This window comes from Maylandia zebra, linkage group LG5 (genome assembly GCF_041146795.1).
Source record: "Maylandia zebra isolate NMK-2024a linkage group LG5, Mzebra_GT3a, whole genome shotgun sequence".
Taxonomy (NCBI): domain Eukaryota; kingdom Metazoa; phylum Chordata; class Actinopteri; order Cichliformes; family Cichlidae; genus Maylandia; species Maylandia zebra.
This window is the reverse complement of record NC_135171.1, coordinates 14,423,717-14,437,017: the sequence shown is the minus strand read 5'-3', so window position 1 is coordinate 14,437,017 and position 13,301 is coordinate 14,423,717. Positions and strand designations below refer to the sequence as shown.

Below are 13,301 nucleotides of genomic sequence, written 5' to 3'. Positions count from 1 at the left end.
ATATAACTAAAGGAGCTGAAGCCCAGAACAGGCCTGGGCGTGCATCATCAGGAGGGAGATACATATCCTGAGGGGCTCTGGGCATGTAACTATGATACAGTGTCAGATGCTGGTAGGAGACAATCCATCAAAGATCACATTCAAAGGCACTTGCAGAAAGAAGACTCCAGAAGGGCTGATAGCTTCTCATGGCATCACCTGATAAAACTGTTATTCCATCAGGGCAGTGTGGAGCTTTAAGAAGAGTAGTGGATTTATGGGATAAGGCTGGATAAGTACAGTTAAACTCACTACACTAATCACCGTACCTTTTCTATCGTGTTGGTTCAGTGTTGTATTATGGTTTTTTGGAAACACTGATCCTTCAGAGTTCTTTCGGATCCTGCTGGGGGTCCCATTGCAGAGTGGGGTTGTGTGTGACCCAGTGTCGTGCTGCTCCCCGGGGTAACAGTAAGAGTAGGGTGGTGGAATAAGCTGCTGTTGGTACTCCATGCCTGCAGCAGGACCAAACCCGTGTGCCAGGTAGTTGGGATCTTTGGAGTAGCTGTTGCCATTCTCCATACAATCTGTGCACAGCACTGTGCTGTCGAAACCTGCGGGCAGCCACGGGGAAACAAATAAATGATTTGGAGGCAGAAAGTCAACAAATGCATGTCAAAATTGTGCTGAGGGCGTCTCCTGTGATTATTTTTGACACTGAGCAGGTCTTTACAGCTTTACAGCAGCGCTCGTCTCATCATTACGTAACCCACCAGGGGACGTGGGAGAAACTGCCGGGGAGAGCGCAAACATTTGGAAGCAGAGAGCGAACTTTAGCGGTACCTGTGGTGTCTACAACGTGTCCGTTGGGCTGAGGGCCACCGCCGGTCTCCACACGGATGCACATGTCCTGCCGCTCGGACAGAGTCCCCTGGGAGGAGAGGTAGCTGGATACATCTGGGTGAACGATCGTCTCATCTGGGAGAGAGAAAAGAGGCAGACATCAGAGCCAGAACTGTGGGCTGCATGAAGTTTTAGTGGTTTCTTCATTTTTAGATTAAATGTGTTTTTAACTTACAAATTAAAAAAGCAAAAAGAAGTCATTCTGAGCTCACCTGTGTTGGTCACGCTGCACTCCTCGCTCTTCTTCCTCGTCTGATAGATGATACACACCCACACCAGCGATGTCACCACAATACTCGTAACCACAGCGATGACGATGATCCCTATAGTAACGGTGCTCGGGCCTGTCGGCGTGGCGCAAGCGTTCCTGCGCTCAGTCACCACCAGCTGGCTGTGGGCGCGCTCTGTGCCCAGAGTGTTGGACATGAGGCAGGTGTAGCGCCCGGCGTCCTTCAGCAAGGCGGAGCCGATGACAAGCAGCTGGTTTCCCGGCGTGAAGTGGTGTCTGTCGGAGGGGCGCAGCGGTTGGTCGTTGTGCAGCCAGGTGATGCGCGGGGGCGGGCTGCCGAGAGCTTTGCACTGCAGCGCCACCGTCTCCCCGACAGTAATGCTGCGGTCCTCCAGGTCCTGAGCCAGGTGGGGCGTTTCTGTGGAAAAGTGGGGTGATGAGTTTCCTCATAAAAAGAGCCCAAGGATTTCTAGAACTACGGTTTTGGTGGTTCTACGGTTTTCTTTAGCACCTTTCTGTTCACTGTATTGATGACAGACTACTGGATTGTGGTGATTCAGCTGGACAGCCTGAGCACAAACGGACATGTCCAGCCACTGAAAGCCTATCCGTCTTCTAAGACTGATATTTATTACTCAAACACAATGCTGATAAAGTCCGAAGTTTCCTGAAACTTAAAAGCTTTTTGATTGGAGCACAAACATTTCCTCTGGGGCAGGATCCTCTTCAGAGGACCTGTCTGTTTCCTTGCCAGCTTCACATTTCAGTGAATGAAGCACACTGGACTGAGCGATGGTGTGCGTGTTAAGGGTGGCCTCTCCTCTCAGAGTGAGCACTTCCCTTCACAGTGGGATGTACACAGATTAAGACATCTCACTTAACCCACTTCAGTTGTGTTCTCGTCTATCAATATTTTCGTCCTCCTTCTCCCTGTTTCTCTTTCTGCCCTCCCTCTTATTTTCTCTAAATCCCTTTTAACTACCTCCTCCCCCTACATATGCGCACTCACACTCCACCGCTGCAGTTCTTCTTTGGCTCCCATTTTTCTTCCCCCACCACTTTCTTTCAGTTAGGGGCCCCTTGACTACACACTACCCCTCCTTCTCCGTCACTTAAACTCAAACATTAGAAATTCAGAGTGGTTCTACGGTATCTTGTTTCAGTATTTTGTAGTGCTTTGTAGATTAAAACTTGACAACATGCAAATGTTATGCTAAAGCAGTGTTTTAAATGTTTGCGGGTATGTTACAGATTAATTTAAAAGGTCAATTAAAAATGTATAAGTAAAAATATATCCCATCTGTATACAACAGTGGGTTGTTTTGCTCAGTTCAAAGACAAAGGACAATGATGATCTATGTGCTGAGATGGTTATAAGAGAGAAGCTCTGTTCTGTTTAACAGTGTAAAACAGCCAATAAACTGGGAGCACTGAGGCCTGCAGTGAAGCAGCCATGACTGTCCCTCACAGAGAGTGTGTGTGTGTGTGTGTGTGTGTGTGTGTGTGTGTGTGTGTGTGTGTGTGTGTGTGGTGTAAATGCCTAACAAACTCCCCTCTGTGATCCCCCTCGATCCCCTCCTTTGACCCCTAACTGTGACCTCTGACCCCTGACCTGCAGCAAGGCCACAGCTGGCGAGAAAGCAAAATATAAAGATTCTCATTCTGCTTCGGACTGACCAAACCCAGCTCTTACCCAGTACGGTGAGGGTGGCGTTAGCAGAGACGGTGCCAGCTGTGTTTTTGGCAGTGCAGCTGTACACGCCCATGTCCACCGGCTTGACGTCCGTGATGAAGAAGACGTCGTCGTCGGGCATGACGTGCATCCGGCGGTCGCGGGCGGCGGGGAAATCCGTGCCGCCGTCCTTCTGCCAGGCGATCTGAGGTGCCGGGTGACCCTCTGCAGCACACTCCAGCCTGGCGGTGTGGCCAGTTCGGATGGTGCTGTCCCTGGGAGTCTTGATGAAGGATGGAAGAACTACGGATGGAAAAATTCCTTCAGTATTAGCAGATCAAAACAATATGACCTTTATATATTGTAGGAAGGTTGACAATCCACTTCATAGTTTGAGTAATTTCCTCATTTACAAACATATAGGCAGTCTACCCGAGCAGGATGTAGAACTGCAACAGCAGTTGTAAAGGATTACAGAGCTGCTCATTCATTTTCCCAGCTGCTGCTGACATTCAAATCAAGAAACTTTCAGTTAGAAAAGCAGGAAACCTTTATTTATACATGAGTAAGCCAAAGCAACAACCAGGTAAATAACTGCCAAAATGCTAAATTCAGTTTGACAGGATCTGCTGTGAGCGAGCACTTGGCTACAGCAAGGGTTAAGAGGTCTGATGGAGGCTTTTTCACACTGCTTTTCTGCAGTTGGACAGTATTTATTCAGAGTTTGGTTCCCTGCCAGAGCGCAGAATAGATCAAGCCTGTCAGCGATGACATGCAGCTAAATCAATTTGTTCCAAATATCAGCCTAGAGGAGAGGACGCTCAAGAGAGTGAGAGAGAGGAAGGGGACTTTATTGTAGCGAAAGACAAACTCACTGTGGGCCCTATAATTTTGAAATTCAGTTGAATAATATAAACAGCTGAAACAATTCGTCTGTTTTAATAAATGAATAAAAGTGACCCAAAGAAGCTATTAACGACGTAACATACCATTGACGATGAGTCTGGCCTTGCTCGAGTAGGTGGAGCCAAAGTGGTTGGTGATGATGCACTGGTAACGACCCTCGTGGGCAAAAGTGACGCGGCGCAGGTGGAGAATCGTAGTGTACTCCATCACGCCTCCTCCTCCTGCGCCCGGCAGATCTGGTGTCGCAGCCTGGTGGTGAGCACGCACGTGGGCGTAGTTCTCCATCTCAGCGTTACGAAGGAGCTCCTGGTCCTTGCGCCAGGCAAAGGTCATGGGGGAGGAGCTGCTGCTGGCAGCTGTACAGGTGAGACGAACGTCACTGCCGAGGACTGTCATTGTGGTTTCCGGCTGTACGGTGATCTGAGGCTTGGGGAGGTCGTCTAAAAAAAGGCAGCGGGTGAAATAAAGTGTGTTTAAAAAGCGTGAGGATATTATCACAAGCGTTGCTCAGCAGGTGTCTGAATGTAAAAAGGGAAAATAAAAACTGACATCATGTTGCTGGAGAGTTTATCGCAGAACTAAACAAAAACACTACCCAAATACATGCAAATGTGTCAATAACAGGACAGCGGAGCCCATGTATGTGGCCCATCTGTGCCTTGAACGCCTCCTACTCATCACAAAGCAATGACACAGCCATGTAACCAGAGAACACACACACACACACTCACCACACACAAAGCTGCTGGGCGGAACCTCAAAGACGCTCTTTCCCTTCAGACTTTCCGGGTGGGCGCAGGTGGCATTGATACCGACCTGCAAACCACGTGCCACCAACCAGTCGGGCAACCAGTGGAGCTGGCAGTCACACAGCAAGCTGTTGCTTTGAATGAGACTGGAGGAGAGGGAACAGACAAGCATATGTCACGTGCACTGTACCCTTTTCTGTATTTGTGAGTGAGTTGCTGCAGGCAGGTTCTGTAAGCACACTCAGAACCAGAAAGATCCGTGTTAAACTCACAGGCTTTTGAGGTTCCTCATCTTAGTGAAGGCGTCGGGCTGGATGGAGCGAATAGCGTTCTCCCCCAAGTTCCTGTTGAAATATTAAATACTGTTTCATCAAGTGTGAACAGATTAGTGTTACCCACACCGATATCATTCTCTTTCACCACGACGCTAGCAGCCTCCCCCTGCCAACTACTTTTACAAAACCCACACCCCCTTACACTCCACCCCCTCTTTCCCCTCTTCCGCTCTCTCTCCTGGGATACTCACAGGTGTTCCAGGGTATCCAAGCCAGAGAAGGCCTTCTTGGCCACGGATTTGATCTTGTTTCCAAACAGAGTCCTGCCGTTTCCAAACACGAGGGGTGTCAATATATGAAGAAGGGGGGAGAGGAAGAGGGAGGAGGGAACATTTTGGGGAAAGGGGATGAGAAGAGAGAACAAAACAGAGAGAGAAGCACAATTAGCCGGTTTGAATCTGATAAGATTGACGGGGGGGGGTTATTGGAAACCTGAACTGTGTGGAGATTAGCCAAGAGGAAGGGTAAAGGGGATGGAACAGGGATGTGGAGGTGGGCGGGGGCACCTGAGCTCTGTGCTGCTCTTCAAAGACCACTTTTATCTTTATTAGAATCTAAAAGCCCCCCCGCGAACAGGACATACGTGTAATCATTTCAGTGTCTGTCAAGCCCAAAGTCTAGCTGCTCTGATTTGGGGTCTTAATCCCCTTCCTTCATCCCGCCACTGCCACCTCTTCATACCCGTCGTAGCCTTTGGATCGCAGGAAGAGGAGACATGGCTGGCTGGCTCACAAAGAAGAGCCCAGTGTTCAAACTCGTCCACATGTACACAAACAAATGGCAGTCTTGTCACACAGATAACGGTATAATTTTTTGTTTTTGAAGGAATTCAATGAAGCTGTCACATGCACTTGTAACTGAATCAAATCCAAAAATCATCTTTTGAACAGTAAGATCCACTTCCATCCCATGTGGCGGCATTCCCACGCAGCTTTTTAAAAACAGTTTTAAAATGGGAACTCTGTGTGTGTAATGGACACTTTGATGTAAGATTCTCTCTCTTGTTTTTCCCATGGCTCGCTTTGCCAGCGTTGGGATGCATCAGGCAGCTTCCGACAACGGCGTGACAAAAGGGGCACGGTCAGAGGGCGGGGCTCATGAGGCGTTTGATGTTTGATGACTGAATGCGGCCCTCAATTTCACCCTCTCTCAGCTCTTAACAACAGAGACTGGGAATGAGGGGATGAGAGGGAGTGCGGCTATGGAGGAGAAATAGTCCTTCGCCTATTGGGGAGCGAACCCCTGCCAGCTCAAAGAAAAGCCCTTTCTCTCCCCTCTTTCTCTCATTCTTTCTTTCAGCGGTGCTCACACTGGGAACCATCTTGGCTGGACATCATCTTTTCATCCTGTGGGTTGATGATTGCTGCTCATTGCCAGAAACTTCACGCCTCTGTAATTTCTAAGCTTACTAACTTTTGATATTGAACTTTATACAAGGCGTTTGAAAGCACCAATGAGTAATTAAAAACATGACTCATTTTTCCAGCCATTATCAGCAAAGAGAACCCAGTTTGCCCATAAAGCTTACAATCAAATCACAAGATGAACGCTAGAATGAACTGAAGAGAAAGTGGCCTCTATAGGATGAGGAGAAAAAAAACTAATAAACTAAATAAAGAGGGGACCTTTAAATTGTTGCTCAGTGTGAGCATGTTTTTTTCAAAGTAAAGTGTGGGGTCGTGATAGTGTCTCAAAGTTCTAAACAAACTTAAACTGGAGTGGCTTTGGGATGCAAGAAAAGGAGGCGGCTCCCTTCGCTTTCTCTATTTTTGTTTTCTGAAGAGAGCAGAGAGACAGTGGCAGGCCAGGGCTGAGGGATGAAAAGGAGGGGAGACACTCACAGCTTGATGAGGCTGTCCAATCCAGAGAAGGCCCCGTTGGTGTCCTCTATTGTGCCTGAGATGTCGTTATGGTCCAGCTCCCTGTGGAGAATGAGAGAAAAGAGGAGGATAAGAACGGCGGAAGGCGGTTGAGGAGAGGAACAGGGATTGGTCCTGGCAGCGCTGAAGCGCTTCACAGCCCTGGCAGAAGCTGCTCTTGGAAGTCACGGGTTACCCCCTTCGCCCCCGCTGCACCTGGCTTAAAGAGCCCCTCTCCCGCTCTGCTCTGCCAACCAAGCATATTCTTTCCTTAGAGGGGTGGAGAAGGAGTGTGCGTGTGAAAACGTGTGCATGCGCGCTGGTGTGTTGAGGCAAACCCTAGTGCAGGGAAACATGTATAATTCATGATGGCGTAGAGGGACTGGCAAGAACACAATGCCAGAAGCCAGACAGTTCGGACTGCAAGTCCGATGCTGGCAGGTACGGCGCAGCCAAGAGTGCCGACGGGGTTAGCAGCCAAGCTTAGTCATGGCCAGACAAAGACAGAAGAGATTGAGTGAACGAAAGTTGGGGGTTTCCGAACACTTGCTGAATGCTTCTGCTTGAGAGCTACCTCTTTCAGTGAAGTCATAGCTGCAGAGGGGCCACCGCTCCGCCCTGCTGCATGGTGATCAAAAAGAACAAGCGGCAGAGTCTGAGAACTTCTCCAAGCCATTAAAAAGAAAAAAAAAAAGACTTTCCTCAAACTTGAGAAAGGGCCTTCGGGGTTAATGGTCAGCCCCACCCCTCCGCCCCCACCACAATAGCCACCTCCACTCCTCCTCCCATTTGCTTTCCAAGCATCTCTTATCCCCTTTTGGTTCTTTTCACTTTGCGCTGACGACTGTGTCTGTTTGACTGGACTGGAGCTGCCAATTTCCTACTCTTTCTGGCTGGGTGGATGTTAAAGGCTATTGCCTTGTTAAAGCAAGGGCAGCGGCGGGGGCTGCAGAGTAGAGGAGCGAGCGAGAGAGAGAGAGTGAGGGAGAGATGGGGGCACGGAGAGGGGGGCCCCGATGAGCCAACGACCCCCGTGGCCGAATTAGAGGGCAGGCTGGCTTGTTTGGAGCTTTCACACCCCGTTTCAGGCTCCAGCCCCATGCCAGCGCAACCAGCCACTCCGGCCCAATTAAAGCTCCCCCGGCTCCTTTTCAGGGCCCAGCCTATGCACGTCCTCCCCACTGCTGATTAGATTAGGCCTGCCTCAAAGACACCGAGCAGAAGGAGTACAAGAGAGGAGGAAAAAATTCCAAAATTAAGACAGAGATTATATGTATTGTGGGATATCGTTAGGAGATGACAGAACACACTTAGAATAACAGAGGGGAAGAAATGGGCATTAAGAGGGCTTTGAAAGTGTGCAGCCAAATGAAACAAAGCAGTTAATTAAAGACAAGAAAGAAAAACATGAGAAGGGCTGAGATATGGCAGTGAAAGCTCCCTGTTCCACCCTCTGTAGCTAGTTATCTGGCATCCAGCGTGCCAGCAGAGGGAGAAGCCTTATGTGCCTTGGCTTCTGACCCTGCTGTCAGAGAGCCTTTCTAGCAAGCTCTGGTATTACTCTCCTCTCTGGCTCTCTTGTGAACAGCTCAGCCAAGAAGACCTTGGTTAGGGACCAAGACCCCCAAGTCTTTCTGCTGGATTTATCCACCGGCTTTCTCCCTGTGGTTCTCCCCTTTTCTTTCTTTGGGCTTTTTGTACACATGGTGGATCAGGGAAAGGAAAAAAAAATCCTCTATCTTCATTCATGGCTTCAAAAAAGCCAGGAAGGATCTCAAGGGAGCCGAGTGACACAGAACCCTTTTAGATCCAAGATTGCTGGGTGTTTGGAGACAAAACAAACGCCCCAGACAAAACTGAAGAAACAAAGTGAAAAAAGGCACTAAAAAAGTAAGAAGTTGCTACAGAAACCATGACAATAGACACCTTGTAAAAGACATGAATACAAATGACAGTAAACCCTCACTGAAAGCCAACAGCTCCCTCTTTCCTATGTCAAACGAAGGGACTTCATGAGATTAACTATCAAATGTCACCCAGGCAAAAAACAAAATTAAGCATCTCAATTTTCACTGCTCCCAAGTGGCACGTCTTAACCTTATGGTCAGCAGGGGCATAATGTGTGAGTTAGGGGTCTGTTTAGGGCTTGGTAATGGTGGTTGGGGGTGGGCTGGTGTACTTACAGGATGCGTAAAGCCTTGAGGCCTCTGAAGGCTCCCTCGTTGATGTGGCTGATAGAGTTGTGGCCCAGACGGAGGGTGTGGAGATCCCCGAGCACTGCCAGACTCCCTTCATCCAGACGAGTTAAGTTGTTGTAAGACAAATTCCTGGAGAGAGAAAGAAATAGAGACAGAAGAGGAGAGACAGAGAGAAAGTGAGGGAAAAAAACAGAACAGACAGAGAGAAATATTCTGTGTGAGGTCTGGAAGGTTGGCAGACCACTGAGACCGCTCACGACATCATTATACTTCAGTTTCAAAGCCCATTCGATGACCATTTGCCAGTTTATGATGCGTTTTTCCATTGTACGGTTTTCCACACCGCATGATGTTAACGGAGAATGGATTTAGCAGAAGTCAGAGCTTAAATGAGCTTCGCATCGTCTGACAGGAAAGAAAAGAAATTCTGGGTTGGGACTCAGCATGTCTACAACCTCCGTTTATAAGACTACTTAAGCGTGTGGTAAACCCCAGGGGAATAAACTGCTACTCGTGTCCTGGAACCCTCAAAATGTTGCTCATATTCACATCCAGCCTCTAAATCTTTTCTTTTTTATTAAAAGGCCTGAGGAACATACTAATGGGGTGTCGACACTGCATGGGTTTCCAAGGGATTTCCCCTGTTTTAGGAATTCAGAGAGATGGTTTACTTGCAATCTTAAAAAGAAAAGGAAAAAAAAGAAAAGAAATGAAACTACAGCTTGAAGAGACTTCTAAGAATGTTTCTTCTTTTCGTGGTTTTTATGGCAAATCCTGATTACCACTGATAATAAATCTTACAACGGTATCTTTCAAACAGTGCTCAAAGGCAGTATTGTGCATTTTATTGCCCTCTCTGTCTGTCTCAGGTTTGCTTGACTAGTCATGTGTGCAGAGATTCTCCCTGATGACCAGTTCAGCCCGGCGAATCGGGAATGCAATAACAAGGCTTCTCATAAAGACGAGTCACTCACTTCTATCAGCCGTGAGGGTCATCAAAACGCAGATAATAAAATCATATAACTGGTGGAAAGGTGTGGTGCTGGGAGAAACGTGTGCTGGGAGCGTACAGGAAGCGGCGCTGAGATACCCAGAGCAAACTAGCGCGATCACCATCTACCACTTTATCCATTCTGACTGTTACACATAAACAAACATAGGCGCCACAGATAGCCCCGGCTACCTCGTAGTTAGCAACGCCTCAGCTGAGCGAAGCACTTTAAAGCGGCATTACGACAGTCGTGTCAACAGTGCAGGAAAGACTCTCAGATAATAACTCGGCAGACAAAGGCAGTGAAGGTGATCCTTCAGTGTAATTACCACAACATCCAGCGGAGGATTTACACGCCGGTTTGCCGCAGGTTTACACACGGAGCACAAAAACTCATGTCGAAGCGCTCGAGTGCTGTTGAGCCCAGCTCTAATTATGGGATAAACAGGCTTAATCCTAAGAATAGTGTAAGCGTACTGAGTGTTAAAACAAAATGTCGTTTAACCCTGAAAGGGAGATGGTGATGATGATATGGGTGGCAGGTCAAAAGAGTTGGGCTCTCGAGGCTTTAAGAATCCACATTTAGTGTTAGTGGAAACTTTAAGAGCTAGCATTTAAACCTTTATTTTAAAAAATGCAAACTGCACTGATATATACGCTTTTTGTCGTTACCAAGCTGAGTTTTTCGGATATTTAACCACTCTCCGGTGAAACGTTTTAGCGGTACATCTGGCAAGAGAGTGTGCGTTCGGGCTAATTTGAATGCTGGTACTTACAGCTCCCTTAGCTTCTGGCAGAACTTCCACCCATCAGGATTGATGCGTGCTATGGAGTTGTTACTGAGGAACAGCTGCTGCAGGGAAGTCAGTCCGTAAAGCGAGCCACTGTTCACCTCCGTCAGGCTGTTGTAGTCCAGGTGCCTGCATGACACAGAGATACTGCAGTGAGAATCTGTTGATCTCACAACACTTCACCACATTACTGTGACATAAATTACAATGCAATTTGTGAGCATTACTCTGTTATTTTGCGTGTAATTTAAGTGATTATGTAAAAGTTCTGGGTGGAGGGGGGAAAAGTGTAATTGTGAGAAAGTTCCAGTAAGGGTACAAAAAGATCTTTTTTAGTCAGTGAGTATTCCTGTAATGGCAGTAAATGAGTGCAAATAGGATTAGCCAATCAGATAGTGCTCGCTCCAAACTAACTGCAGCACCCAAATTCTTTAAATTAGATTTTTTTTTTCCAACTATTCGGATTTGTCCTCTGCTGTGCAGGAGAACTTGTGAAAGTAAAACAAAACCAGTCGGATAATAGTTTTAAATAAATGATTCTCTTTGGTATGATTAAAGGTCATGTTTAGTACGTACAGGACTTTCATCTTAGCCAGGTCAAAGAAGGCTCCGTCAGTCAGTTTGCCGATGCTGTTCCTTTGTAGTTTGAGCACCTCCAGGCTGGATAAACCCTGGAAGGTTAGACCCTCCACTTGGCGTATACGGTTCCTGTTCAGCTCACTGAAAGGTGGTAGGACAAAACAGATAACTGTAAACAGAAGACCATTTTAAAGAGAAGCAGCAGAAAAAACATCTTCCCCTTGTTTTGCCCTTATTCAGCAAAGGCATTTATCAAGCATTGGTGGTGGTATGGGGCCAGGGTTGTACACTACATGTGTTATTACCCCTTGAATTAAGACAGAGTGAGATGATTAAAAACTTTACTCATTTTCTCTTTGTATAAAAAGCCTGAGGTGCCTGTGGATGTAACAATGAATCTGTACAGCCGCTGTGTGCGCGCGTGTGTGTGTGTGTGTGTGTGTGCGTAGGCTGTAAAAGCCTTCAGCTTTTTCAAAGATAAACATTCACAAAGCTTCTTTTGTGTCTCATGTGCATCACCTCTAGCATGTGGTGATACAGTGTCACTGGGGCCCCATGTCCAACAAAAGGCACCTGGGGAAACTACTGGAGCCACAATGGAGAGAGACTCCCATTACGCGAGTCCCTTTGCTCTCCAGAATGGAGGCGTTGAGCTACAAATGGGTCTACCTCACCGTTATGCTAGAGGGAAGTTTGACGAAGATAAAGGAGCATGGTGTGGGGACTAAACTAACCACTTTGGGGGATATGGAAGAAGGCAATAAATCACCAATAATATGGCTCTGGTGTTTACCTAGTCAGGTCTTATCCATCCCTAGTGGTACAGCTCACACTAACAGCACTCTAAATGTTAAACACACACACAGCTCAATCAGCAGACACTAGAAGCTCCTTCTCAGGGAAAAGGCTCATCTCTGTGTAGTTTCCAAACACTACAATTGGGAAAGGCGCTCGGTTTTCAGCCTAAATATGATATGACAACAGCGTAATGTTTTTGCAGGGTGAACTGTTTTGACAGATCAAAGCTCAAGCTTGTCAGCACACTAGCCTACATTGTTAAAACTGATCAAATCCAGTGGCACTCACAGCTGGGTGAGCCTCGGGAGCTGGAAGGCTTTCACGGGGATCTGGCTGATGCGGTTTCGGCTCAGTCGTAGAACCTGTAGGGTTTCGCCCAAATGGTCCAGAGCTCCGAGCTCCAACACATTGATCTTGTTGTTACTGAGGTACCTGAACAAAGGGAAGCCACAGTGAGGTTTGTTAGAAATCTTATATTTGGAAAACATGTTATTTTGCATGTGCATGTCCATTAACATCACTTAATATTAGTTACAGAACTAAAGTTTCCTCATATAATAAATAACATATTTATCTTTACTAATTTATTTAATTTTGTTTTAATTAAATAGCTGGTGCATGACGTGCCACAGGAATCCTCTGAGATGCTACTTACAGATCTCGGATATGGAGGCCTGCAGGGAAGCACTGTCCTCGCAGCTCAGTAATGTCATTATTGCTCAGGTCCAGGGTTTCCACAGAAAGCAGCTCCCCAGTCCGCCTGCCATCAATACTGCGAATCTTATTATGATGTCTGAAAAATAAAGAACACAAACAGAAGACATAAGGTGTGGTCCTCACTGTTACCTAAACTTTGTGTACTCTTCCCATCAGGGAAGCCACTCCAATCCCACTGGCTTCTGTAAGCCCATTCGGGAAGAGAGAGTGAGAGAATGACAACACACAGAACAAAGTGGTCTTCATCCACCACAAAATGTAGTACTTTAAGTGCTTCCAAACAGAGGCTGGTCTTCTTTAAACAACTCCCAAGGACAAAAAAACAGCCACAAAATCTGTCTGATGGATGGGGCCTCAGTGATGAACCAGAGCCACTTGAAGGAAAATCTTGGTATGCTGTGAAATGGGGAGAGGAGTTACTTTAAAGGTCCTAATGAACCCAGGGAGTTTTCACACAAGGAAACCTCGATCTCCGCCGAGCTTTGTCAGTGGGTGCTAGCCTGGTTTAGCCAGAAGCCTGAAAGGAGACTGAATTTCCTCTCAGGCTGTCCTGTTTAGAGCTCTTGTTCAGAAATGAGGGTGACTCTCTTTACCC

The 13,301-nt window shown here is 47.2% G+C and overlaps 1 protein-coding gene across 2 annotated transcripts in view; it reads right to left on the bottom strand.

The window, feature by feature from the left end:
• Window positions 1–13,301, bottom strand: part of lrig1 (leucine-rich repeats and immunoglobulin-like domains 1) — a 36,550-nt gene that overhangs the window by 2,618 nt on the left and 20,631 nt on the right. For both annotated transcript variants that reach the window (XM_014408027.3, XM_014408026.3), the window contains exons 4-17: window positions 12,645–12,782; window positions 12,278–12,421; window positions 11,189–11,332; window positions 10,598–10,741; window positions 8,816–8,959; window positions 6,615–6,695; window positions 4,965–5,036; window positions 4,711–4,782; window positions 4,421–4,584; window positions 3,773–4,129; window positions 2,805–3,086; window positions 1,095–1,529; window positions 823–957; window positions 309–593 (exon numbers count right to left, since the gene is read on the bottom strand). In XM_014408027.3, the coding sequence (XP_014263513.1) occupies window positions 309–593; window positions 823–957; window positions 1,095–1,529; window positions 2,805–3,086; window positions 3,773–4,129; window positions 4,421–4,584; window positions 4,711–4,782; window positions 4,965–5,036; window positions 6,615–6,695; window positions 8,816–8,959; window positions 10,598–10,741; window positions 11,189–11,332; window positions 12,278–12,421; window positions 12,645–12,782 (2,597 nt within the window). The remainder of the gene's footprint in view (window positions 1–308; window positions 594–822; window positions 958–1,094; window positions 1,530–2,804; window positions 3,087–3,772; window positions 4,130–4,420; window positions 4,585–4,710; window positions 4,783–4,964; window positions 5,037–6,614; window positions 6,696–8,815; window positions 8,960–10,597; window positions 10,742–11,188; window positions 11,333–12,277; window positions 12,422–12,644; window positions 12,783–13,301) is intronic.